At 50.8% G+C, this 26,064-nt stretch overlaps 10 protein-coding genes across 10 annotated transcripts; 8 read left to right on the top strand and 2 right to left on the bottom strand.

The window, feature by feature from the left end:
• Positions 1–221: 221 nt before the first annotated feature.
• On the top strand, positions 222–1,447 carry SMAC4_08891 (uncharacterized protein; the record flags this gene model as incomplete). Its single annotated transcript, XM_003349140.2, has 2 exons — positions 222–411; positions 510–1,447. Exons 1-2 carry the CDS (start codon positions 354–356, stop codon positions 1,445–1,447), a joined length of 996 nt encoding a protein of 331 aa, XP_003349188.1. The 5' UTR covers positions 222–353.
• Positions 1,448–1,582: 135 nt separating this feature from the next.
• Positions 1,583–3,825, bottom strand: SMAC4_08892 (uncharacterized protein). Its single transcript, XM_003349141.2, has 2 exons — positions 3,560–3,825; positions 1,583–3,494 (listed from the first exon to the last, which is right to left on the bottom strand). Exons 1-2 carry the CDS (start codon positions 3,576–3,578, stop codon positions 1,996–1,998), a joined length of 1,518 nt encoding a protein of 505 aa, XP_003349189.1. The 5' UTR covers positions 3,579–3,825; the 3' UTR covers positions 1,583–1,995.
• Positions 3,826–3,924: 99 nt separating this feature from the next.
• On the top strand, positions 3,925–6,074 carry SMAC4_08893 (uncharacterized protein). The gene is made up of 4 exons (XM_066090865.1): positions 3,925–4,282; positions 4,354–4,370; positions 4,432–5,496; positions 5,576–6,074. The coding sequence occupies exons 1-4, from the start codon at positions 4,250–4,252 to the stop codon at positions 5,763–5,765; spliced, it is 1,305 nt and encodes a 434-aa protein (XP_065946829.1). The 5' UTR covers positions 3,925–4,249; the 3' UTR covers positions 5,766–6,074.
• Positions 6,075–8,372: 2,298 nt separating this feature from the next.
• SMAC4_08894 (uncharacterized protein) lies at positions 8,373–9,258 on the top strand (the record flags this gene model as incomplete). The annotated part of the gene is made up of 2 exons (XM_003349143.1): positions 8,373–8,956; positions 9,027–9,258. The coding sequence occupies 2 exons, from the start codon at positions 8,373–8,375 to the stop codon at positions 9,256–9,258; spliced, it is 816 nt and encodes a 271-aa protein (XP_003349191.1).
• Positions 9,259–10,640: 1,382 nt separating this feature from the next.
• Positions 10,641–11,563, top strand: SMAC4_08895 (uncharacterized protein; the record flags this gene model as incomplete). The annotated part of the gene is made up of 2 exons (XM_066090866.1): positions 10,641–11,105; positions 11,157–11,563. The coding sequence occupies 2 exons, from the start codon at positions 10,641–10,643 to the stop codon at positions 11,235–11,237; spliced, it is 546 nt and encodes a 181-aa protein (XP_065946828.1). The 3' UTR covers positions 11,238–11,563.
• A 1,167-nt stretch (positions 11,564–12,730) lies between these two features.
• Positions 12,731–13,714, top strand: SMAC4_08896 (uncharacterized protein; the record flags this gene model as incomplete). Its single annotated transcript, XM_003349145.1, has 1 exon — positions 12,731–13,714. The coding sequence occupies one exon, from the start codon at positions 12,731–12,733 to the stop codon at positions 13,712–13,714; it is 984 nt and encodes a 327-aa protein (XP_003349193.1).
• Positions 13,715–15,486: 1,772 nt separating this feature from the next.
• SMAC4_08897 (uncharacterized protein) lies at positions 15,487–16,306 on the top strand (the record flags this gene model as incomplete). Its single annotated transcript, XM_003349146.1, has 2 exons — positions 15,487–16,146; positions 16,256–16,306. The coding sequence occupies 2 exons, from the start codon at positions 15,487–15,489 to the stop codon at positions 16,304–16,306; spliced, it is 711 nt and encodes a 236-aa protein (XP_003349194.1).
• Positions 16,307–19,004: 2,698 nt separating this feature from the next.
• On the top strand, positions 19,005–19,670 carry SMAC4_08898 (uncharacterized protein; the record flags this gene model as incomplete). The annotated part of the gene is made up of 1 exon (XM_003349147.1): positions 19,005–19,670. One exon carries the CDS (start codon positions 19,005–19,007, stop codon positions 19,668–19,670), a length of 666 nt encoding a protein of 221 aa, XP_003349195.1.
• Positions 19,671–20,937: 1,267 nt separating this feature from the next.
• Positions 20,938–21,549, top strand: SMAC4_13635 (uncharacterized protein; the record flags this gene model as incomplete). The annotated part of the gene is made up of 1 exon (XM_066091515.1): positions 20,938–21,549. The coding sequence occupies one exon, from the start codon at positions 20,938–20,940 to the stop codon at positions 21,547–21,549; it is 612 nt and encodes a 203-aa protein (XP_065946827.1).
• A 2,089-nt stretch (positions 21,550–23,638) lies between these two features.
• Positions 23,639–25,876, bottom strand: SMAC4_08899 (uncharacterized protein; the record flags this gene model as incomplete). Its single annotated transcript, XM_003349148.1, has 1 exon — positions 23,639–25,876. The coding sequence occupies one exon, from the start codon at positions 25,874–25,876 to the stop codon at positions 23,639–23,641; it is 2,238 nt and encodes a 745-aa protein (XP_003349196.1).
• Between the last annotated feature and the right edge of the window lie 188 nt (positions 25,877–26,064).

The raw sequence follows: 26,064 nt of genomic DNA, 5'->3' as shown, positions 1-26,064 counted from the left end.
TACTGTGTCGTAGCGATACCGGGGTCCTGGTGGGTCTTTCCATAGCGACGACACAGTGGAGATAGCGGGCAACAACTCACAAACTGACCGATAGAGTGATATCACACCTATCTCGGGATCGACGTAGCGAGCTGATGAATAAGTTCCCGTTTTGGGCCTCATCGAGATCGAACTGAGAAAACTCGGGGTCTTTTCGACCTTTCTTTACTTTTTTCTCAAACGTCTCGCCCGACAACAAGAAATTGTTTGTTTTGTTCTCTTCCACTTTTGGAATTTGAATAAACAGCAACTATCGTATCCAAAACACAGCAAAAACACTCACAACACACAACAACAACAATAACAACAACAAGATGGCTGCTCCTCAAGTAAAGAGCTCCTCCGAGCTCACCATGGCCGTTCTCGGCTGCGGTAAGTACTAACCACCCTCGCTCATCCTCACCATTTCGCTGTCCTCACCACCCCTACTCATCTCAACATTGAAAGCACGATAACTAACTCTTTAACAGGAACAATGGGTATCGCCATCCTCTCCGGCATCCTCACCTCCCTCACCTCCCTCGCCTCCTCCCCCTCCGACCCGCCCACCTCGCCACCCGCTCTCCCGCGGCACTTCATCGCCACCGTGCGCTCCCAATCCTCCATCGTCAAAGTCGAGTCCGCCCTCTCCCCGCTCGTCAAGCCCAACGTCAGCACCCTCCGCGTGTTGCAGTCCACATCCAACGTCTCCGCCGTCGCCGAAGCCGACATCATCCTTTTGGGGTGCAAACCCTACATGGTCTCCGGCCTGTTGTCCGCCAGTGGGATGAAGGACGCCCTGACCGTTAACCACCAGGAAGGCCATGTGCGCAAGCAGAAGATCATCATCAGCATCTGCGCCGGCGTGACGGTCCCGCAGATCGAGCAGATTTTGCGCGAAGACGTGGGCATGGAGGGGAATGACCTGCCCATTGTCGTGCGTGCCATGCCGAATACCGCTTCCAAGATCAGGGAGAGCATGACGGTCATTAACACCGTTGAGCCGCCCCTTCCTGATTCTGTCACCGAACTTCTCACCTGGATTTTTGAGCAAATCGGAGAAGTCGCTTTCCTGCCCCCCTCGCTTATGGACGCCTGCACTTCCCTTTGCGCTAGCGGCACGGCGTTTTTTGCGCTGGTGATGGAGGCGGCGGCTGATGGAGGCGTTGCGATGGGGATCCCGAGGGCGGAGGCGACCAAGATGGCGGCGCAGACGATGAGGGGTGCTGCGGGGCTGGTGTTGGATGGAGAGCATCCCGCGATTTTGAGGGAGAAGGTTAGTACCCCTGGCGGGTGCACGATTGGTGGGTTGTTGGTGTTGGAGGATGAGGGTGTGAGGGGTGCGGTTGCGAAGGCGGTTAGGGAGGCGACTGTTGTTGCGAGCTTGTTGGGGAGTGGAGCGAAGAATGTTAATGGGACTAGGCATTAGATGGGGTTGGTGGGAGAAGAAGATGGGAGGAGAGGGTAAAGGATGACCAAGTGAAGAGATGGATGAATGGTTGCTCAGGGCTGTGAAGACGGATTCTGATCTGATAGACTCCCTATACCATGGGACAAAAAGTCCAAGAGTCCCGAAACCAAAACACGCAAGGTGGACAGACAGAGGGTGGTAGTGTACAGCACATATCGGTTCATGCCAACTTGATTCCTCGCCCAACCTTTCATAAAGAACGGGTCGGGGACAAGATATGATAAATAACGTAAAAAGGCGCCAGACGCCCTCACCAATATGTACAAATAAACAAAACCAACAAACAAATTCATAGATGCTCGCACCAACAATGCTGTTTTCAACCTACTTTACGATGCAAGACATCCACTCCGCTGACTCGAGGATATGCTATGTGAAAACCTTATCCTACGGGGGCAATGCCATATTTTCGATGCTCAATCAAACCCTACCATTATCGACCACCCAATCCTTTACCCTCCTGTAGTTTTGGGACTTGAACTTGGGTGATGAGGTAAACTCCGACTCTAATCACTCCCGCTCTCGACCCTAGCCTTCTTGCTCGACGCAGCTTCAGCTCCCTCCGCTTGCTCAACCTCGTCCAACTTGCGCTTACCATTAGCAGCAGAAGGAGTAGCCGGCACCTGGTCAGTCTCACCAGCAGCAGCCATCTTGGCCTGCTCCTCAGCCTTGATCAGCAACCTCGCATAATCGAACTCCACACCGGCAAAAACCTTGGCCAGCTCATCCCTGCGCTCCTTAAGCTCCAGCTGACCCAGCACGTCCCTGTTGTGCACGTATAGCCTCATCTTGACGAGCATCATCCACAACCTGTACGTGTGCTCGTCTTCGGCTGTGGGTTCTGGCAGGGCCTTCTCCTTGCCTTTGCCCTTGCTCCTGACGTCTTGTTCCTCGTCTTCATCCTCCTCGGGAGCGCCCAGACCTGGCCGGACGCTCTCGGGGAGCTGAGACATCAGATACATCTCGAGTACCCGGGCAAACTGCCGGGGAACGATCTTGAACTTCTTTTGACAGGCTTCAACGGCTGCTTGGTCGACGATATTATTGGGGGCTTTGCCCTCCTCGGGAATCGCGATGCTGGTATTGATCTTGAGCGCTTGGAACTCGGGTTGTTTGCTGAGGAATGCGAGGTCGGCGAGGTCGCGCATGTCATCGAAGGCTTCGTTAGGGTCTTCCACCGTCAGCTGAATGGTTGGCTCGTGCTTGAGGTATTGTTGGTAGATGATGCTGTAGAGGCGCGAGCCGAGGCCCTTTTGCTGGAAGGGCGGGATGATGATGAACTGTGAGATACGGGTACGGCACGGGAGGGTATCGAGGTCGAAGTCACCGTCGAGGGAGAAGGGTGGGGTATCGGTTGGGGTCTTCGATTCGGTCTCGGTGGGTGGTAGGAAAGTATTGTACCGGTAGAGGGTACTGTAGCCGGCGAAGTAGTATGAGGACTTGTCGGGGTGGTCGGGAAGGGAACGCTTGTTGTAGAGGAAATAGAATGTCCATCGGTCGGCATCGGGGTCCTCAAGATCGATAGGAGTGCCTGCGTCGACGAAGAAGGGAACGAGAATCTGGATGCGGTTGAGGAGCTGCTTGACTGCCGGATCTGTTATCTTGCCGGAATAGACTTGGAAGTCCCCATGTTTGTTGCTGAAGCTTGTGACGAGAGTTCCGGGTGGGGTCCAGTTGTCGGGAATGGACTTGAGTCGGGTTTCAAAATCAGACTGCTTCTGGAAGGCGATTTCGGGGAGGAAGTCGGACAAAACGTCGTTGATGCCGAGGGCCTCTTCGTCGGCTGTGTTCTGGTACTTTTTCTTGTAGGACACCTTGAGGTTGGGCAGCATATCGCTGGCATTATACTGAAGGTTGATGCGTAGACCCTTGTAGCCAAAGATCTGTTCCTTTTCGCCGAAGATGTTGTTTGTGTATTCCGGGTGGAAGGTGTGCAGTGTCTTGACGCCGTTGTCGGTAGGGGTGACGAGAGAGACCAGGACGGCCTCATTGGAGGAAGTCCACCCTGGTATAGCAAGTCAGTATTTCCAGTTTTGGCTCTCAGGATTGTCTGAGAAGGTCGGGGCTTACAATCGTCGTCTCCGCTCATGGTGAGGGATCTGAAGTTTGCAACGGAAGTTGGGGGGATCTGGCGGGGAAGCTGCGCGGGGGAGGACGAGATGGACGCTTGAAGCTTCGTCGTCGCGTGTTTGGGATATGTGGTATTTTCGACTTGATGTATTGGACTGACGTATCTAAGGGAAGGTTCTGTTGCTCCAGAGAATTGTGGTGGTTAAAAAGAGGAGGTTCGTTGTCTGGCCAAAAAGGAAGATGATGATCTGATCAATAAGTCAAAGTCGCAAAGGAAAGAGTCGCGGTTGGCGAACGCGTATCGTTAATTGAAAGCTCGGGCCATGGTTGACGATCTTCTCGGTTAAGGTTGTTAGTGCGGGCTAGGGTGACCCTGTTGTTACTAGTAAACGCATAGTATATCGGCTTAAGCGAGAGATGATGCTGTCCCCCCTGCCCCCCAATTGCTTATCACTGATTCACGGGTTGTTCCTCTTTGGTGTCACTCCAAATATTTCTTTGAACAACATCATCCCCGTTGGTTCTTGGACAGCTGTCTTTTGTCCAGACCTCCTCCATCTTGCGACGCGCACATTGAGGTCATCTTGTTACTGTATGCGCCAATGACTTTACAAACAAACGACCGGTGTACATCTTAGTTTCTTCCTCCTTTCAAACCTCCTGTCTGGTTCAAGCTTCACAACCTCCAAGATGGGCAACCTGCTCATTCTCCTGGCCCTCTGTGTACGTCACTGCAGGAAAACCTACCCGATTTCATCAGAAAAATGGCTGGAAGCTAACATATTCCCATACAGATGGTCATGGCCTTGGCGTACGTTCATCCTCAATTGTCTCTGCCGTTGGGCGCAAACTGACATCGAACAACGAAATAGGTCCTTCTTCGCCGGCGCACTTCCCCTGTCCCTGAGCCTCTCGCAATCCCAACTACGATTAATATCCAGCATCGGCGTTGGAATCCTTGTCGGCACATCCCTTATCGTCATCATCCCCGAAGGCATTGAAGCCGTCGCGACAACAAACACCGTCCAGCCGGCGCATTTGCACAATGCTGCCGCTGCTGCGAGGCGCAGTCTCATGGGAGTGGGAGGGAGGTCCTCGCAACAAACAGTCAACTGGCGCATCGCTGGAAACCATCTGGAGGCAAGGAACAGCAATGGCGACGAGATCCCCCATATCAAGACACACAAGGTCGTGACCGCCGAGCAAATCCTGAAGAGCCTCCGCAAGAAGAGGGATGAAGAGCCACCAAAGGAAGACACAAAGTCCAGTTTCCAAAAGTCCACCAACCCCACAACCGAAAAGCAGGAGGGCGATGATGACCACCACGAGAACGGCCTCCCAACATTTCAGATCGGCCTTTCTTTGACCCTCGGCTTCGCCCTCATGTTTCTCATCGACCGCCTCCCGCAGCACGCCTTCGCCTCTTCCTACCAATCGGGCCCACAGACTCGACACATTTCCCTCGACAACCTCGAGACCTCCTCCATCTCCGAGTCCGTCCTTGAGGGACGCGATGGATCCTCCGAAACCGACGGCTTCCTTTCTTCGTTCCTCAGCCCCTCGCCAAAACAAGCTCGCACGCTAGCGACAACAGTAGGATTGGTCATCCACGCCGCGGCCGACGGCATTGCCATGGGAGCTAGCGCCACGACGGAGGATATGCGTCTGGGCTTCATCATCTTTGTGGCTATCATGGTGCACAAAGCGCCGGCAGCTTTTGGGTTGACTTCGGTTCTGCTGAGACAGGGGTTGTCGAAGCGGGCGGCAAGGGGACATCTGATCGTGTTTAGCGCGGCGGCGCCTGTTGGAGCGTTGGTGACGTATTGTATCGTTCAGTTGTTCCTGGGCGGAAGTGATGGGCAGGTGGCTGCAGAAGGGAGCGGAGGCAAACAGTGGTGGACGGGCATGTTGTTGTTGTTCTCTGCGGGGACGTTCTTGTGAGTTTGCCCCCTTTTTCTTGGCATTTTGTCGTAATGGTTGATGTTGATGGAATGATGACTGACAAACGATATCCAGGTATGTGGCCATGCACGCCATGCAAGAAGACAGCAACTCCCACGATCATCACTCAGGCAGCAGCAACGGATACGCAGACGGAAGCAGTTCGCAACAGAAGAGGCAACCAAAGCCGCTGAGGGACACCATGTTTACTGTCTTGGGGATGCTATTACCGCTTCTCACGCAGTTTGGCCATCATCATCATTGAGCATGATATCATCAAAAGTTAGGTGTTTATAGTTGTATTTAACTTTGGATATGGAAAGGGCAACTATTTGTCTATTTGCATTCATGAACAAACTTGCCCTTGGTTATACACGCTATTTGACAACCAAGCTGAATAGCTGTGGGTTGGTATCTACTCTCGTGTACTACGGAAGCTTGGAAGTTTTGTCGTATGTGTTTGCCAAATGTGTCGACGCTTATGGGTGGTTAACAGAGAAATCAAGTTGGTCAAGCAGCTTGGTGATGCCAATCGTGAACATGTTGACAATCCAAAGAAAGCTAGGAACCGAGAAGAGAATTTTTAGGAGAGAAAGGACTAACAACCGCACCACACTCAACCATCCAAGAAAGCTGAGCCAAGTCTGGAGGTGTTGACGCCCTTCATATAAGTACTTCCCCACTCCTTGTGTCTAGAATCGTGGCCACGGCTGACTATTCTTCAGCAGCACGCGGAAAATCAAATTCATATATAAACCGACAAGATCACCACCAAGAACCTCGTCACGAAAGCCATACCTCACCGCCATAAACCTCGAGGTATCCTCTAAAACAGGAAGGTACGTCCGGTCATTGTTCAAAGAACATCGTTGCAAAATGGGAAGCCTTTACTTATACAAAGACGAGGTAGATACCTACCAATATTCTTTACCACCATCAAGAGATCTGCTCAAGTCCGAGTCTAGTAGACAACAATACGTGACTTTGTCACTAATGTTTCCTTCTCCTATCACAGAGCTGCTCCGCGGCATCACACGGGCAGCCCAGACGTGGGACTAATTGTTCTCGCCCCACGAGCTCAAGCAAGAGAGCGACGACGAGATTCCGCTTACCGACCTACAAAACCGACTCTTCAATTGAGCAGTTATCCAGGATCTCGAAGCTTAAATAGGTCTCGTCAGTCATCACATGATCATCAACCGCTGGTGCAACTTCACCGAGGAGATGTGCGATGTACCGCACCACGAAAGGCTCGGAGTACCGTATCGCATACGGCCATGCCATACTCGAGAAAAGCCGAACAATCACTGTGTACCTACGCTCATATGGTGATTGCGGCTACATGTCCAACATGGAGCAATATGGAACATGTCAGTCAGCTACAGTACCTGTTATGTGGTCGTGCAGCAGGAGGTTCGAGTCCCGTCGAACTAGCCCAACGTCTTTAGTGTCTTTTACTTTGCTCATATATTATGAAACGTCGACGTATGTCCAAGGAGAACGCTGACACACACTCTAATACTGGTATGGTCCAGGACGGTTCCTTCTTTCCTGACTCGACTGGATGACTCGGAGTGTTATCGAGCTCGACCAAGCTCCGGTCGCTCCTTCCTAAGGGCACCTACTGGGCTCATTTTTACTTTCTAGAAAAGTAACGACTGCGCCTTGAGGTGCTAACGGTCTCACTTGCACCTTTTAGGGAAGCAGTAATGAACCAGCTCCTCTGTCAAGTCGAAAATGGGCCGGTCCTCAATGAATCGTGTGATTTTTTCTCTTTCTTTTCGGGCTATTGTAAGGACGTAACCCCGCTTGGGCTGGCTTGGTTCGATTCCACCAAAATTCTCTCCATGGCTTCACACTTGGAAGTCCCAATTCTTTCGCCACCATCACCGCCGCTCGTCTGCCCTTCGAGTTCAGTCGTCAACTCAAAGGTCTTCTATTGTGACTACAACCGCTGAAGACAAACTCCGGACTTTTGTCCCTTTTTCGAACGGAACTGTTTGACCACTTCCTCATCAAACAAGACCACACGATTCAACTACGCCAGAGAAGCCATACCGCCCCAGATGTTAGATGGAAACCGGGCGCAATACGAAGACGCCGGTGATGGAATCAACAAATATATGTTGCACGAAACACAGGTTCAATTGAGAGTTTCAAGGTGAATATCATCGGTACGTTTGTTGTGCATGATAACTTTGATGAAATAGGAACCTGAACTGAAACCGATGGTAAAATTTCATCTAGCATCAAATTTGCAAACTTGAGGCACCCTGCTCTTCTGCCCTTCCTCAATCTTGACCAAGATGACGCCAATCACCACTGTTCAGCTATTCACTGGGCTCCCCTTCACCAGAACTCTCCTATTTTTACTAGAAGGGATTTAATGCTGCCCTGGCTCCCATTTCCCCTCTTCCCTCAAAAAACTCCAGAGTCGAGACAATTTCCTACACATCGACGTTCAACATCACAATTTTTTACCGTCGGCCACTCCACCGTTGGCGATATTTGACGGCACTCTTGATCGGCAGCGTTAACCTATAACAACGTTAACGCTCAACAACCTCTATATAAGTGCCTGAATAGCAGTCATCTTTGACAATTTTTACCTACCGTCATCAACGTCCCTTCGTCGACTCTGCCTTTAGGCAACCTTCACTCCCGCTCCGGTCGCCCAACGTTCTGACCACCTCTCCAATTCTGTCGGACCCTGTTTGATCCATCACCTTCCTCGAGGCATCGTGAGAATCCGACACAGATCAACTCATCTTGACTGACAAGAATTCATCAACTAAGTACCTCTACAGTCAACACATGCACCTTATTCAACCAGCTAACATATCCTAGGACCATTTTCCGAACGAACAACAGAATGACCATGCCAATGACCGGCAAGCCGGATCACCCAAACATCCGGCGTAGTGGTCACGAGTTCCGGTCCCCTATCCTCGCTCTCCCTGGCGAGCTCAGAGTAACGGTATACCGGGCACTCTGGACCTTACCTGTTAGCCACCGCCTCATTGCTGGTCTCAAATCCCTCGCCAAAATCTGCCACAAGATCCGGGACGAAGTACTCCACGAGTATATTACCCACATACTCCCGGTTACACAGATCCACCTAGGCAGCAAGCGCAGCGTCCACAAAGTTCTTCGGGGGTCCCCCTTCCTGTTTCAACACATCCAACACGTAAGCCTCCTCTGGGGCGGTTGCATGTGCGTCGATGATTCTTACAGGGGCATAGCTCAGCGTGGTGACCACTCTAGGGGCTTTCGCTGGCTACGCAAGCTACCGCAGCTGAAGAGCTTGGAGCTGGTATTTACCGACCCTAGCTACAAAGAGATGCAGCGGTTCTCCAGGGGTAGATTAGCGCTGCCGGCCCCGACTGTGGCTGAGGAAGAGGTGGATTATCAGGAATTTGTGCATGTTCTGCTACGAATGTCGCAACCACCTCATACGTTTGCCGCGCACGTTGAAGAAAGTGGTTTGCAGAGTTTGGAGCGAAGGTTCTACTGTCTCTACCGTCAGAGAGATCTGGGACGTCACCGAATGGCATCGCAAGAGGAGGACCCTGGAGGAGAGATACCGGGAGCCTAGAGGTATGTATATTGATGACATTGAGGGGGTGAAAGAAGGAGGTGATGTGGGTGAGAACCAGGTATGTTTTGCTGCTCCCTGTTATGCCCTACCCCAATTCATTGGTAGTTTCCGTTCATTTTCTTTCCGCTCTCAAAGTTGGATGGGAATTAACGAGTCTTAGAAGTCACCGACATACCAGATCAAGTACCACGTCGGTGATGTTGACGTCGAGTGGCCTCTGCCTGATGTCATTTAAAGTATCGTAGGCTATTAATGGGGAGGCCAGCCATTGGGTCTGAATCGGCATCGAAAATTCCGGCCGCATCCCTACAGCCCTAGCGAAGACATGGCTTGATCCGGGAGATTTTCGCCCAGTTTTGCAGGAGTGGCTTTACTGAGGAAGGCCAAAACAAGCTAACCATTTGTCAAAAACTGGACTATTCCATGGCCAACTGGTATTCTTATTGCTCATCTAATTCGCCAAGGTTAAGCAAACTGTCACGGCGCAAAAGTTCCCGTGCAGAAAAGGAGCAGGGGATCTCCTACAATAAATAGCAACAACAAACTCGAAACACTATTAAATCAATTGAAACTTCTGGAGCACATATTTGATTACTCAATTTACCTTCCCGTGCTGTTTTCTGACTACCAACTGTTATTACTGGGACGTTGTGCCATAGTGTCCGAGACGCCAAATTTCCTACCAGACCATTTTGGGCCGGCCCCAGTACGAAAAGAACGCTACCTCCTCAAAACTAAAACAATGTCGGCCAGCTTCAGGAACAGGAAGTTATTGACAAGGATCAACAAAGCGTCATTCAGAACAATGCCGATGTCGAGCAGATGGCATGTGTTCGTCGGTGGAGTGGAACAAGTGAAGGCTCGGGTTGGGGACAGTATGGTCATTTGTTGGGATGGGAATTCTGTTAATGATGGAGTACGAGTGAAGTGCGCAGTGATACTAACGATCACTATGTATTCTTCAAGCGCTAGACTGGGTCGTGTGCCATGGTGAAGGGGATCGGATGATACAAGCCCTGAACTGGAGAAGGCCTTCACTTGTTGTTGAAGCTGCATGGAAACCTTAAACGACCGACCGCTTTTGCCCTTTGCCAGATGGTGACACTCGTTCGAGCACTCTCTACCTTCACTCGGCCTCCAATTCACCGATACCGCCCCTCCGGCTAGTATTTAATGCCGCCCTGGCTGCCCTGGCATCAACTTTCCCTTCTTCCTGACACCACTTCGAAGTCAACCCGCTTGTCTCGCGCCGATTTCCTCACGCCCGACATCCAGCCTATTGCATTATATCTTCGCAACGACCTCGACAATTTCTACCACCAACGCCCACCAGGCAGGCTTTTGCTTGGTAATCACCGTCACATCTTCCTATATCATCGATTCCTTTGCGATCTGCCCTCCTTCCATACGTTACCGTGAGAGACCAATCAATAGCGGTACTGCATTCGGTTCGCTTGCCAAAAATCGCCAGGTACATAAGCTCAGCGTGCAGTTCGATCATATATTCCATGCAGCTAACATTTTCCAGCAAAGCTATCCAGAATGTTGTTCTCCAACAACACCGACGTCTTCCCCATCCTCCGTCTTCCTGCGGAGATCCGTTTCATGATCTGCCGGGAGTCATGCGCTCACCTGGCCGACCCCGAGCACGAGGATCCTGACAACGATGAAATCAAGGACAATAACTCTGACTCCTGCATCGATGATGACGTCTACGAATCCGACTCGGAGGATCTGGATTTAACAAACGACCAGCTCCAGATGGTCACCACACTTCGCAATCTCGCTAACTCTTGCCACCAAATCCGCGACGAGCTTACCGGGGAGTTCTTCACTCGCATCCTATCCAAAACCCAAGTTCACCTGGGCGACGTTTATCCAGCACGCCGAGGTCCTCGCCGCCGCTTCCCAGCGCCTCGCCACAAGGTCTCACGGTTGTCTCTAATCAACCGGAAGATCTCCGACGTGCTCCGTTCCTCGTCGTTGTTCGCAAAGCACATTCAGCACGTCAGTGTCCACTGGGATGGCTGTCACTGCAAAGAGAGGACATTTATTCAGCCTGGTCATATGCCAGGCTGGCCAAGTGCGAGAACCTCAAGACACTGGAGGTGGTTATTACGCGTTCGGAAAGCGCGCTGAGAGCGGTTGACGGCGATTGGGCACCAGGTGAAACGGTGGAGAAAGAGGAATTCTGCGAACACTGTCTACTAAAGCTCGTGTCGATGCCAAAGTTGCTGGAGAAGGTCAGCTTCCGGATGTTCATTGATTACGACAACACCTTCATTGATGTGACAGCTACTATCGATCCACAGTTGGAGCTGGATTTGGTGGAGTACTTTTGGGGGGCGAGGAGTACGGTCATGGTTGGAGAGGAGGATGTCACCGTGAGGAAGGACGTGGTACACGAGACCAAGCATCACATGGGTGTTGTCAAGGTTGACTTCCCCTTGTCAGCCTCAGTTTGATTCTTACCTTGCCTCGAGGATTATATCCGGATGGCTTTTGGGGGAAGAAGTATGATAACTGACGAGGAAGGCGACTCCGGGATTATGGATGCTTTTTACAGTTTGCAACTATTGTAGAATTTCATGCCCTGGTTTACGCATGTTATTTACTATGAATGCATTTTCGATAGCAAACTTCGAACTGCGATATCAGTAGAATGACTGAGAGCTTTGCGAAGGTACTTGTCTGCCCTGGAATTTGATGACGACAACTACATCTATGTACCTCTATCCTGCTACCCACAGATTTGCTGCGTACAGGTAATTTTAAGGTGAGGATGACTGTACATGGTATACTTTAATGCGTTAGCCTAACTCTCGCCCATGCCCCCAAAAATACCGTTATCCTAGACCTATACCTATTTACTGTTATTTTCCACAATGTATTGAATATGGGTCGGGATTCATAGTATTCTCTTGACCATGAAATTGACATATGACTTCGAGGCATTATTCGCCATACATGGACTCAGCGGCGTCTAAACCACATGATAGCCGGCATACATGGACCTCCAGGTACATTCCCCCCCCCTTTCCTTTGCAACATTCCACCAAGTGAACTGTACCTCCGTCCTTCAGATGTGGGCAGTTCTGCAGTAGAAGGGTGTCTCTCAGCAATTCATTGGGGCATTGTTTCCCAAAAACTTTTATGTACTTCAGGATAGATAAGGAGAATAATCTTAAATTGTCCTAATCATTTGATCAGGGACCACGAATCTGAGTAGGGTAAAGAACCTGGATGCAGCCTTCACCTAGTACCTAACCAAGAGAGAGCAAGTCTGGAACCTTGCTGGCCTTCTCTGCCTGCTTCGTGAACCTTTACCACGTGGCGGCATTCGTTACGGTGCCGTACCCTTTTTTTACCTACTCTTCACCCACTCACCAAGATTTCTGGCTTCTCTGTCGTGAATTTCAATTCTTCCTCACACCACATCACAGTCAACCCGATCTTTTCGTATCGACTTGTTCGTCCACTAGTAGCGTTTTTTTTGCGAAAAGACTTGCTAGTGTCTTCCCCTCAATTTATCGCATCCCATCTTCCCGACCTCATTGTCGAGTACTACCATCGACGGCCACGTCAATTCACGACCGCGACTATCAACCACCGCCGCCACTCGCCTATTCAAAATGTCGATTCCCAGCCACAACGAACTTCTACATTTCCTCTCCCTCCCCGCTGAGATCCGGTTCATGATCTACCGGGAGGTCTCGCCAGTTATTGTCCAGTCTGACTCCAAAGATGTCCAAGATGTCGACTGGTACAACGATATGGATTTCGACTCCGACGATGAAGAGGAGTCCACCCTCATCGACAAGCAGTTTGAGCATATCAACCAGCACTTTGAGGCGGTGGTCAGTCTTCAGAACCTCTTCAACACTTGCGCCCAGATCCGCGACGAACTCATCTCGGAGCTTGCGCTCACCCAGCTCCACCTGCGCAATGACTACCCGCCTTTTCACGCATACTTTGGGGGCCGCGTTTCCCACTACACTTTCTTCAAAAAGCTTTGGTCATCTGCGCTGTTCACCAAACATGTCCGGCACGTCAGCCTGCACTGGGGCAACTGTTTCCGCGCGCAAGGCCGTCAGTTTCATCACGCGCTCGATTGTAATAAGATCCTCGACTGGCTGGGCGCGTGCGAACAGCTGAAGACGCTGGAGCTCGTGATTCCTGACCTGCAGTACAGCGCGACCGAGGATCTTACCAAGAAATGGGTTAGAGGTATGGGCATGGTGCCGCGCACCGAGGACGAGCGATGGCAGGAGATGTGGCACGACCCCGATCTTTTCTGTGAGGCGTGCCGGAGGAGGCTCCCAGACGTCCTGGGCAAATTGGAGAAGGTAGTCGGTCGGCCTTGGCTTCCCGACGACGGCCCGGATATTGCAGTTCGGCGGTACAGCATTGTCGCTCGAGGGGATGGAGAATGGGCGACGAAGAAGTGGTTCCAGAGGGTGGGGGATACGGCCGGGTTGGAGGAGGAGGAGGAGGAGGGGGACCTAGAAGGGGATAAGACGACTGATGTCGTTGTCAAGAAACACGCATCGAAGTACAAGTTCAAGCACAACTTTGGTGCTGCCGACGTTGTCTGGCCTCTCTTGGACAGCGTTTGATTGCCGACATGGAGGATTTGAAAGCTTTCGAACGGGTAGAAGGACTGTCTGTCGGATGGATACTCAAGGGGAAACGAAGAAGCCACTCGGTCATTTGGTTGCGTGCATGTCGATACCTGTCCGGTCAGAAGGTGAGATGTCAAGGAAAGTCGAGGACGAAAGTGGAATTGATAGGCAGAGCTTCTTACATACGTCAGTTATAGGATTAGATATCTACAATGACTGGATTGACTTGGGCATCTCGAGTTCTATGGTGTTGGCGATTTTGAAAGAGAGATAATTGAGCCCAATGCATGAACAAGTGTCTTCTCTTGAACGCAGGTGCACGCCTCAAGCACCACTGCAAGCAGCACGACTAATCCCCTGCCCCCTGGAAAACACTGCACAATTCATTTGACTGACGCTGAAAAATCTGTGTTTTAGGAAAACACGATGGAGGAGAGGAGGAAGGAGGGGAAGGAATTTGGGAAGGAGTGACATGCGTAGAGAAGCGAGGCGGTCAAGTGAAATACCACCCAGAGAGGGCCTTCCCGACTTCTTCCTTTTACAACCATCATCATCACGGCTTCAATCCCCAGCCTAATTATTTGTATGACAAAATCCGACGACCGTGCGACAGCGACAATGACAACAACCATGACAGCGATGATAGCAGCCACAACGGCCGCGATGCATTTAAGTGGTGCCGGTGCCGGTGCCGGTGCCGGTGGTGAAGTTGGTGATTTGGACTTGGTGACAACCTGAAGGGTTGGCAGTTTGTCAACGGTTGTGTACATCTACGGATCGTCAGCTGAGTAACCGTTATCAGTGAACATCAGTTGAAACGTACCCAAGTATTCTGCTGATGATTGACACGAGTGTTGTGTCTGACTAGGTCCTCTGATACAGAACCTGCACTGGCGACGACCTTCACCTCGTCTGGCCTCGACACCAAGAACCTCAGAACCTTGAGCGCCGCATCTCTTCTGCCCTTCATCAAACCTTTGCCAAGGCAGTAGAATATATTGCCCTTCACCTACACACAAAGCTTCCAATTCACTGTACACCGCAGTATATAATGCCGTCCACGCTGCCCTGCCATCAAACTTTTCCTTTTTCCTGACAACATTTCAAAGTCAATCTGATTTTCTGTCATCGACTTTTCGGATCTCGAATTCTCCAGTCTCGTTTACGGACTTGTCAGATATTTCCAAGATTGTCAACGAGCACCACACTCGACGACCAAGATATACAACCTCTTTCTTTCCACCGCCCTTTGCGATCTATTCTCCTCGCTTCATTGTGAGAACCCGTCCTCTTCATACCTTCACATCCTATAGGCTGCCAGGTAAGTAGTCTCAGCAGGACAATGCAATTCCGATATATGTTCGAAGAAGCTAACACTCTCCCAGAAGAAACCTTCAACTTGTATTCTGGCTTTTTGAGAGAAAGCATCCAACATGCACTCCAAAAAAAACACACGACCTGCGCCAGCTCAGAAGAAACCTCGAACATGTGCTCCCCCAAATAGCAAATCCATCTTTCTCCGTCTACCTACCGAGGTTCGGGTTATGATCTACCGGGAGATCTGTACTCTTCCGGGCAATCTTGACAGCGACCGCGATGACGGCTCCGGTAGCAGCTCCGACAGCAATCCAGACTCAGGGTCAGGCTCGGGATCAAACTCGGAATCAGTTTCGGGATCAGTTTCGGGATCAGACACGGAATCGGACTCCATTTCAGACTGAATTTCAGACTTGGAGGGTGTCAATATACAAAACCACCACCTCAAAATGATCACCGCCATTCAAAACCTGGCCATTACCTGCCGAAAGGTCCGCGAGGAACTCACTGACGTGTACTTCTTTAGCATTATCCCGAGGACGCGGCTCCATTTTGGCATGGTTTATCCACCCCTTAGTGTTCGCATCTACAACCGGTACCGCGGCCCTACTGAACACGCTCCGAAGCTCACACCTCACGCCCTTCCCAACTACGCAATGTTTGAGGTGCTCCAGTCGTCGTCGCTTTTTACCGACTATATTCAGCATGTCAGCATCTGCTGGACTGGTTGTCTGTGCTTCGACAGATCAAAATACCAACCTCCAATGCAGCCTCATGTCCTAGAGTGGCTGACAAAGTTGAAAAGGCTCAAGACAGTCGGTGTCCTATCTACGAATGGTTGCACATACTGCGACAAATGCCTCCCAAAGCTCCTAAGGCTGTCCAGGACGTTGGAAAAGGTCGTAATTTGGACGCTGTTTGAGGACGATGATGAGGCTATAGAGTATGACGAGGAGCAGATTAAGTCGTACTGGATGCTGAGGGCTGGCGCATTGGCGTTAATGGCCGCAGAGGAGGAGATGAAGGAGATTGGGGAGAGTACGGTGCCTTTGGCTAGGTATGAGGCACTCTTGCCGGCTATTGAGGAAGAACTTATCCATGAGAGAAAGGTATGTTTGTTCGGGTCCTTACTCCACCCCACATTGAGGGTAATTTCCTTCTTCCTGTTCACGCTCAAAACTTTCAGGAATGCTCAACTAACGCGTGATTATCACTTAGGAGTCGGTTGTCTACGGGGCTGAGTACCGCATTGGTGATTTTAGTGAATAGGGGCGTTTGTCAGACAAAGTTGGTGCCTGCATAGAGGATCATGTCTGGATGAATCTCTGGGAGAGCAGGAAAGAATTTGGCGAGAGAGGGAAACTCTCATGCGGCACGGAAACTTGATGGGCGCTATTTCAGTCCATGAAAATATTCAAGTGCTGATCGAGCATCTCGGCCACCATGAAGACATGCTCGACACAAATTTGGTGAATCGATACGAGGGAGCGCTTGACACTTTTGTTGGAATATATCCATTCTGGCATTAAGGTGTCAACAAACAAGAACTCAAGACGGGATTGATGGATTGGATCGATAGAAAGAAATACCTTTACCCATATAGTTGTAGAATTAAAATCATTGATGATTTCATGTTGGCATGTTCAGTACAATGATGTTGATGATCTCGAGAGAGCAGATGGTGGGAAGGATCAGGGGATTCTTCTGCTGTGCAAATGCATGGTCCCAATTAATCCATGCACATGTTATGTCTCGAATGCACACCTCATGCACGAGCATGACTAAGCACCCGGCCTGCTGAGGACAGTGTCCTCTATGGCGAGAAATCTTCTTTCTTTGAAGGTACGATGGATGAGAAAAAGAAGGTGGTGAGAAGAATAGAAAGAAGGAGCGAGAAGCGTGCGGAAGAGAGGGAGGAATAAGCGGGGTTGAAAAAGTGAAAAAGTTGAAGTTCCCGTCTCTGACGTCTCTCAAGTTTTCCTCTTTACCACCATCGCCAGTCACCACCACCACAATCCCCATCATCGCCGCGATGACGGTCGATGTCCTTTCGATTGCCGATACTGCTTACAGTTGGGAAATCAATTAGGCAGCGGCAAGCGTCATCGTCTGAGGCCCACATCTTGTCTAAAAGGGCTAGGCCGAAGGTGACTTCTTTCTACGTTGATGGTAGATGTGACTCCGTTGCTGACACCGTTAAATGGTTAGATTTGCATCCCACGTTTTGACACGCTGAGTAACTCCAAAATTCCAGACACCTCATCAGCAGCAACCATTACAAACCGTCCACCGCAATGGATACATCCGAAGTGGAGGAGGGATATGATGACCCTTCGCCGCCCGATTCCCTGCCCGCCAACGTCTTGTGCGATGCTTGCGCCCGGATTGTGCGAGAATCCAAGCTGATCAGGCATCTGGGCAATGACAAGCATACATCAAGGGTGAGCCAAGGGAAGCCTGAGAAAGAGATTTTCTTCTATAGGCGGACCATTTACGAAGTGCTCGAGTCCCGTAATGCTGGCTGCCACCTCTGCAATCTGCTCTTCCATGACGCAGATGTGGAGATGTACCCTTGGTACGACGACGGGGTTGTTTGGGCATGCTTGGAGCACTACCATGCGGCATGGAGGAAGGGTGAAGAGGGAGCGGAGGTTCGGTTGACCGTCAATTTCGAAGAGAAGAAACGAGACGAGTGGAAGAATATATGGGAAAATGGAAAGAAAGAAGACGATTATTTGCCCCATGAAGAGTTATTGAGATCTATACCGGTTACAGAGGGTCACTCGCATGTTTTTGGGCGAGTCTCAATTTGGAGGCGAAAAGGTATGCATTTCGTTTCTCTGCAGAGCAATCGTGTTGAGTACTTGGCGGGAGAGTATTTGCCAATATAAGACCACGACAGACACCGACATACTTTGTCCACAGTTGGTGGGAACTCGAGAAGAGGAATCCCTTCCTTGCTCAACTGGCTCAGCCAGGGCTCTCAAGCTGGAAAAACTCTGGCTAGAGGGTTGTGTCAGAGACCACCCAGATTGCCGTTCTAATGCCTCCAGTCACGGATCTGGAAGGCCACCAACACGACTTGTTGATATTGGAGACGTCCCCGGCCACTTGTCTCCACGATTGGTCCTCACTCCAGGTTCAGCTACTTTGGCCGATATGCCCTACCTAACACTCAGTCACTCATGGGCCATCACAGCTGTTCGAAATATCAAACTGTCTATTTCAAATGTGACCACACTCCAGGAAGCCATACCTTGGGACGGCCTCTCGCAGACATTCAAGGACGTTTTAGAAATAACACGGAGCTTAGGGTATCGGTACATTTGGATAGATTCCTTGTGCATTATTCAGGATTCCCGTGAGGACTGGGAGAAAGAGGCCCTGGCCATGAGCACCGTCGACGGGCATTCAGTTTGCAATCTTGCCGCTCTTGGTATCGACCAAATTGACCAATGTTTTTCAGAAAGAAATCCATTGAAGATTGCTCCGTGTCAAATTAGCAAACCCGAGGCGCAAAGCACCGTATACGCAACCATTCGGGACAGATGTCTCCGTCGCTTTCCAGAACCAGGGCGAATCCCTTTGCTCGACTGCGGTTGGGTATTCCAGGAACGCATGCTCCCGCCTAGACTGCTACATTTTTGGGGCAAGCAGATTTACTGGGAGTGTCGGCATCACGCATTATCCGAGGAACTTCCCATCAAGAGCTTTGTGTTAGCTGAAAGTTTATACACACCTTTGGCAAAGCACCAGTTCCTCATCAACATGCTGAAATGCTCAGGGCAGATGAGCCAAGACGGGGCCAGTTAGCCTTCCTCTGACTCGGCTTCCAAGCCTGAAGCCCTTTTGGACATTTGGTTTCTTCACCCCACGAGGGAAACTCCAGGCGCTTTTCGGCACCAAGACAAAACCCACGATCAAAAAGCCTGCGTCAGGCTTTGCACCAACCGGCCAACTAACTACCATGAACCCAACACTCCGAAAGCTCCCCCAACATTGGCAAGAAATCCTAACCAATTACACCATCACCTCCCTAACGTGCTCCTCCGACCGGCTCATCGCCTTGGCCGGTGTTGTCCAGAACATCAAAGACCCCATTGGTCTCAACTACCTCCCGGGCTTGGGCACATGGAAGGAGCTCAGGCCGTTTGATCTCCTCTGGAACTTCCGACGGATCCTAGCGCTCCGTTTCCCCTGCGACGCGGGTGCGCCGTCATGGTCGTGGGCGGCTGCGGAAGGGGCCAAGGAGTTCCAGATTGAGGGAACAATTGACTGGAGATATTTCACGGAAGACACTCTGAGATATGTGGCTCATCTTGTTGGGTATAGGGAGGAGGAAGAGAAAAACCATCAAGGAGACGCCACAGAAGGAACAAGCTTGGAACTCAACAAGAAGAAGACAAAAATAGTCATTCTCGTCAAAGGCTTCGTCAAGGACGCATTTGTTTACGGCCCATATCCGGGGTGGGGCGAGTATCGCGTGAAACTGGAGGGCAAGAGTGAGGGAGTGGTGGTTCGTTGGGATGAACATCCGGTTATGAAGAGCCTCGAGGGCCCAGACCAAGAGAATGAAGGCTTTTGTGGACCAAAGGAGTGCGGTGCTCTCGAGCTTTTGCTCTTGATTCGATGAAGTCAAAAAGCGGGCAAACACGACACGGGAATGGGATTAATTCCCAGGCGGGTTGTGGGATCAGAGCCTGAAGGAGAACAGGCGCCCTTATTGCTGTACAGGGGTGTGGGCATGTTTTATCCACATGGCTATCCGAGCCATGATGTCGAAGAGAATCTGTTTGATGGGAGTGAGGGAGAGGAGGTGGTTCGTATTTGCTGAGCGGTGTACTTGCAGCCCACGTACTGCTCTCTCCTTGTGGTGTTCATCCAACGACGTATCTTGGACGCCGACCACGGCACCACCTCCCAGCTATATGGCTAACTGGAAGTTTCTCTATAGGCGTGGGCTCCCCGAGTCAAATCGTTTGCCGAGATGAGGACGAAACTATGGATTTCAAGTTTTCAGCAGTGTTCTGTTCATTCCCGGGTTCTTTTTTTCTCTTCTTTTCATTTTCTTTCCATGTTTTTTTGTGTCATCCATTGTCCTGCCATTTTGTTCTATGTATACACGGAGGTTGACTTGGAATCATTTAGGGGAGCCTATTTGGTCCATTTCGTATCGGATCGCTGCCCGCCAGCTTCGGGTCCGTTAGCACCAGTTACGGTCTGCCACCAGCCTGACAGTCGTCTGATCTGGTCCTCGGAATTTTTTTCAAAGTGGACGGACAAACGAATCTCGAATTTGTTGGATACTTTCTACCACCTCGATTCCTTCCATCTGCGATCCCTTTTTCCTTCGACGTGAAGAGAAGTCTTCTCGACCAGACGACTTTCAAACTTTTGGGGCTTCTGCCTGCCCGTCACTCTGCTATTGTGTTGGCTGGCCATGCTTCTTGGCGTCCATTCACTTTCATTCGTCGGCACTCCTGTCCTGGGTATTTAAGCTGCCCTGGTTTTAGGTTTCTTCCCTGTTACAACTACAGAATCGGCACGTTTTAGTCGCCCAAGAGCATATTCGGGCGGCAAGCAACATACCTCGTCAAATACGTTATTGACACCTCGGTTGTATACAGCCAGAGTACACTGGAGCCGAGGTATGCTCGAAACTCATCTATCGTGTATTCCCCGCAGCTTCCCCTTCATAGCTTCTCAATATGGCTTCAATGTCCAAACCAACCATCCTCGCTCTGCCGGTCGAGATCCGCTACGAAATATACCGTTACGCTTGGGCCACTCAAGTCGATAGCAACAAGCACATCGAACAGGGTTTTTCTGGCTGCTTAAACAAAAGCTACCTAAAGCTCCAGGCTGGACAAGTTCACGCCCTGGTTTGAATCTGTCGGCAGATGAGATACGAAGTCCTGTCGGAATGCTTACACAGGACTCAGGTATACTTGCGATGGCACCGTGGACAGCTGGCTCTCCATACGTTCGTCCTAAACAACGCCACTCTTCCGGAACTTGATGCCCCACGCTGTATTCAATCCTTCCGCCTCTTGACGCAATACACACATGTCAGTCTTCAATGGGAGCCTTGTTTGTGCTTGAGAAACTCCGAGGGAATACGAACCGAAAATCTCGCCTGGGACTGGCTGTTGAGACTGGAGCGGTTCACAACCCTCGAGCTTATTATCTCCAATAGATGGGTAACCTTAATGGAAGGGCTACATGCCGCGGCGTCCGAGAGAGATGTCAAGGCAAATGATCTCTTTGTTTGTTCTCGCTGTTTCCCCAAGCTCATGAAGCTACGAAACTTGGAGAAGGTCGTCGTGAAGGTGGTGGCTGATAGCGACTCCATCGTCGTGGAGAAAGGTGAAGTGGAGGGATTGACTTGGCTTTCGAGCACAAAGAAAGAAATCTCAGATGTGCCCCTGAAAGCTCCGAGCCAGGTACGTAAGGTGTTGCTACCACTCTTCTTTATGTCACCAATGATAAAACGTGGGCGTAATAAAGACTGACTACCATAACAATTTCTGATGCGTTGGCATTATCCAGGGAAACCAGCAGCGCACTTACTTGATTGAGCAGCACATTGGAGCCGTTGACGCCAAGTGGCCTCGGTCCTTCAAGATTTGACGTCAAGGTCGTCTCATTTTCTCCCTTTTTCTTCTTTGCTTTCGCAACTTTCGCAACGGGCTAGTCTCTTGTTGTTAAAGTTTCAGCTTGGCATTGCATTCATACTAGTGTATGTGGTATACAAGGGCGTACTTTGGGTCTTCTTTAGAGGTTAATGGTATTGGGAGAAAGGCATAGCGGAAGATATATTTTCGACGGGGTTCAAGTGTCGAGACTTTTGAGTCCTTAGGCAGCTAGAAAGCTGTCCGAGCTAGCGTTGCTCTCCTCATATCCCTAGTTGTCCATCTACTGGAGTATAAAACATCCTCTTTTGTCCCTCCTTCTCGTTCCCCTCCCTTCTTCTTCCTCCTTTACACCTTCTACTCGTACCTTATGGATGTTCCGGTTTCATTTCATCATCCTCACCCTATCTAAGAAGACACAGTCGCAAAAGCGGACACCGAGGTCCGGCAAGTTTATCGTTCAATTGTCCCACGTGTTTTGCAAACAGCTAATTCCTCAAATTTCTCGTGCCAGTCTTTACGATGCCTCTATCCACAATGGCCTGGGGAGCAGTCCCTCTCATTCTGGCTGCTCCGCTTGAGATCCGGCACGAGATTATCGCTACGCGTGGAACATGCCTAAGCGGAGGAAGTATTGTTAGGGCGGAAAGTACTACATTTGTTTCGGTGTCCGACATAAGGAATAGGCAGCATGAATGAATCCATAGTTCAGCGAAATACTTGGGCGTTCAGGCTAGGTGGACTTCATCATGTTCCCGTGCGGCGGTCTTTTATCATAACACCCGCGGCCTCAAGACCTGTGTTCTTGGGTTCAGTCATTGCCATGTCCTGGTAGTACATAGATAGGTAGCAGGCAGGCAGGCACCATCTGTCCATTATGACAGGAAGATGGAAGATGGCCAGGACCGGCCCCAGTGACCAGTCCAAGCCAGCTAAGAGAAGTGAACGGAGCAGGCACCTGGATGCGTGAGTGAAACACTCGTAGGTAACGTCTTCCCCGGAGATGAGGGCTTGCTGCAACAGTGCCTGACGGCGAAATGGACGGTCAATGAAAGAAGATTGGGAATGATGAGTTCGTAGAAATAAAGAAGGGTGGTCACGAGGTAGGCTTGGCTGTTTGGATAACTGGATGACGCCCTCTTCTTCCGAAACCTTTCTGGCACGATAAGGTGTGGAGCTTTTTAACGCCTTGAGATGGATACTAGGCGTTGGACGGGGTTAAAGGTCCACAAGAAATGTAGTTCTAGATGTCTAAATAGGTAGGCAGTTTCTAAATGGACATGAAAAGTGTAAGATACATACTTAGGTAGGTAGGTAGGTGGTAGGCAGTCCATGAGATTTGACTCCATGCAAATAAATATTTTTGTGGCCCCATTCCGCACCGCTATGGTAAATGAGTAGGAGCCGCTTTTGTGCTTGTACGGTGATCAATGCTCCTTGCATTTTTTCCCCCATCTTGCTAGTGTTTCATGGTTGAGAGTATCCGAAGGGCTGTATTTACAGCTAGCTAGAGGGACGCTTGCCACTAAGGAGGTTACCTGTGACGCTCCTGTGTGCACACCGAAGTCTGGTTATCTCTAGCGAGCACAGCTATGATTCATCCGCCTTTTGGTGCCATGGGTTGGGTATCTAGTGCAGGCGTGTTGAATTTGCCTTGTGACATCATTTGGACGTCGGGAACACGAACACCAAGGGGGGCGATATTGCCGTTTTATGCCTATGGTGATGATTTGGAGACATCTTTGGGTGAGGAGGAGGAGGGACTTCTGCCGCCATGGCGTGGGACTTGGTTGGATGAATTGCTATTGTTGGAACTGCGAGCCAAAGGGTGCCGCTAAGGCAGGAGGTTGACTTGTGTCCCGGCCAGACGGCAAGGGCAGGCCAAGTCGGCATGAGCGGCGGCGGTGGTGCAGACGGTATATCCCTATGGGTAATGGCTCAGGGGTCGGTAGTATAATACGGAAGGCCCTCATGAAGCGGCGCCTGCCTCAGCCTCAGCCTCAGCCGGGGCTGGCTTGCTTTCGTCAATTGCCTGCTGCATCGGTGACTTGGAGGACGTCCCAGAGACAGAGACCCCACCCATCCACACATCGCCAAACGTCTCATCCATGAAATCCTTCACAGCTTGATCCAATTCCATGCCGGTGCGGAGTATTTCTGGATCCCCTTCCACCTTGAGCCCTTGGAGTGATCTGGCTCTGGAAAGCCCAACATATGATTGACCCATGGCGAAGGCCTTGGACAAATCGACGACAACGCGGTCCATTGTCAGGCCTTGCGACCTGTGTATAGTCATCGCCCAGGCCGGACCAAGCGGTAGTTGTGTTCGCATGAGCATTGTATGCGGCGGTGTGCTCCCGTATTCAATTTCCCGGGTAATCGGTTCTATGACCCTTGTTACGTTGTTTGGGAATTCAACGAGTGGGCACATTTGACCATGGACCCGACGAAGAAATTCGTCCCTCAGAACTAAGAGAACCAAGGGGTCGGTTTGGTCATCGATGTTGGTGTTGAGTACGCGATCGGCAAACCTGCTTGCAAAGGGAACTTTTCTGAACCCGATGACCACTCCCTGGCTGCCATTGGTGAGTCCATTTGCCACGTCGAGATTCCGGTAGAGAACGACGGGCATGCCGACCTTGAGGTATACCTCAGGGTCCAGAACATGTTCTCGGAGTGCTCTGAGTGTACCGTCCTGCGGATTCCTCTCACCTAGATACTCTAGTTCCGGGTGGAGTTCCCGGTGCCAATGAAACCTATCGATGCACTTGAAGACTTGGGGCCTACCTTCAAGTTTGTAGAACTGTTCCTGGTTGACCCTACGAACTTCCCACCGGGTTGATAACAGCTTGGTAGCTTTGTCTGTGTGGGAGGGATGGTTGATCAGCGAGTCAATGTCTTGGTCCGTAAGATGGGCGCCAACTCTGCACTTTTGCAGTATGGAAATAAACTCGGGCTCCCTTTGTCGGTGGATTTCGTTGAGATGGACATTTTCAAATTTGCATCCCTTCCAAGCGTTGCTCCGGAAAGCCCACTTGTCTGCATCCGTGGAGGTTTTGCGACACGGCTTGCATGTATAAGTTGTCTTTTCCTCGTCCTGGTGTTGCACCCTCTCCATCTGCTTGCCGCACTTGTAGCAGACCTTAAAGGGCAAGACAGGTGGCAACTGGCAGAAATCGCCCACAACAATGACCTGGATGCCTCCGAAGGGCGAGCTATTTTGGCGGATTTCTTTGTGGACCATGTTGAGGCGTTCGAAGTGGTGGTTTTCCACCATGCTAATCTCGTCGATTATGAGAACATCTGTCTTTTTGATTCGCTTTCTTGCAGCCTCGGTATATGCGGATTGGAAAACCAGGTCTTTAATACTTTGCCCGGTCAGACCTGGACTCCAGCCAGCGTAGGACCAGGTGGTCATGCCGTTCACATTGAAGGCAGCCTTGCCAGTGGGAGCCGCTACCTGGACTTTGAGTCCCCGACTTTTGAGCCGCTTAACAATGGCCTTAAGAACTCTCGATTTGCCTGAGCCAGCCGAGCCCGTGAAGAATATGTTGTGGCGCTTCTCAGCAAGCTTGACAACCCGTTCCTGCTCGGGAGAGAGTGCTGGGAGTTCTTCGGCCTCCCATGTCGATTGCTTCCACTCATTTGTTAGTGCCTCGTGTTTGTCCTTGGAGGGATCAATGTTTGGTGGTTCGTGCTCGAGCGTGACGGGAGCTCCAGGCGCGCGGTTCAAGTTCAACACGATGTGGTTGTAGGCTGCCCGCTGAAGACGTATCTCATGAGTGAGATTGTGCGATGGAAATATCGGGGAAGATCTTAGAAGCCGCCGTAGCCTCCAGTATTCACTGGCAACGACTATTGCTTCTTCGGACAGTGGTTGCCCCTTGTGATCCAGCAGTTTCCCAGCCTTTCCCTTGTCGTTTTCCTTGGAGTGTCGGCGTGATGCCGCGGTTTCCGTTTCTGTCGTGTAAGCGATGGGCGGCGTGTTGCCATCTGCACCGAGGCCGTACTGGAACAACGGTCGCTCGTTGTGATCCAGTGGTAGCAAGACCTTTCCCCCATTCTCTGTTTTGAAAACCCCATGACGTCTCTCCGCGGCATGAGTAGCAAAAAGAAAGGATGTACAAGAAGAGGAAAAGAGTCGCGAGCTGTGTCTGAGATGTGCTATTGGGAATGTGCCCGGCAGCCTCCAAACGCCCTGGCGCATGGTTGATGCCCGACCGATGTCAAGGAGCGACTACGTATGTCCAAAAGACGGAAGAGATTGCGTGGGCATGAGCTGGGGAGGAATCTCTGGCTGTGGTATATGGTAAGATATTAAAGTGTGCAGTGTGTCTCATCGAGGACCTGGAAGCTCCTGCAAATGGTCGGGTGAAACGGAAGTTGAGATAACAC

The sequence above is a fragment of the Sordaria macrospora genome, chromosome 4, assembly GCF_033870435.1.
Source record: "Sordaria macrospora chromosome 4, complete sequence".
Classification (NCBI taxonomy): domain Eukaryota; kingdom Fungi; phylum Ascomycota; class Sordariomycetes; order Sordariales; family Sordariaceae; genus Sordaria; species Sordaria macrospora.
The sequence above is the reverse complement of the archived record's forward strand: the minus strand, read 5'-3'. Positions and strand labels throughout refer to the sequence as shown.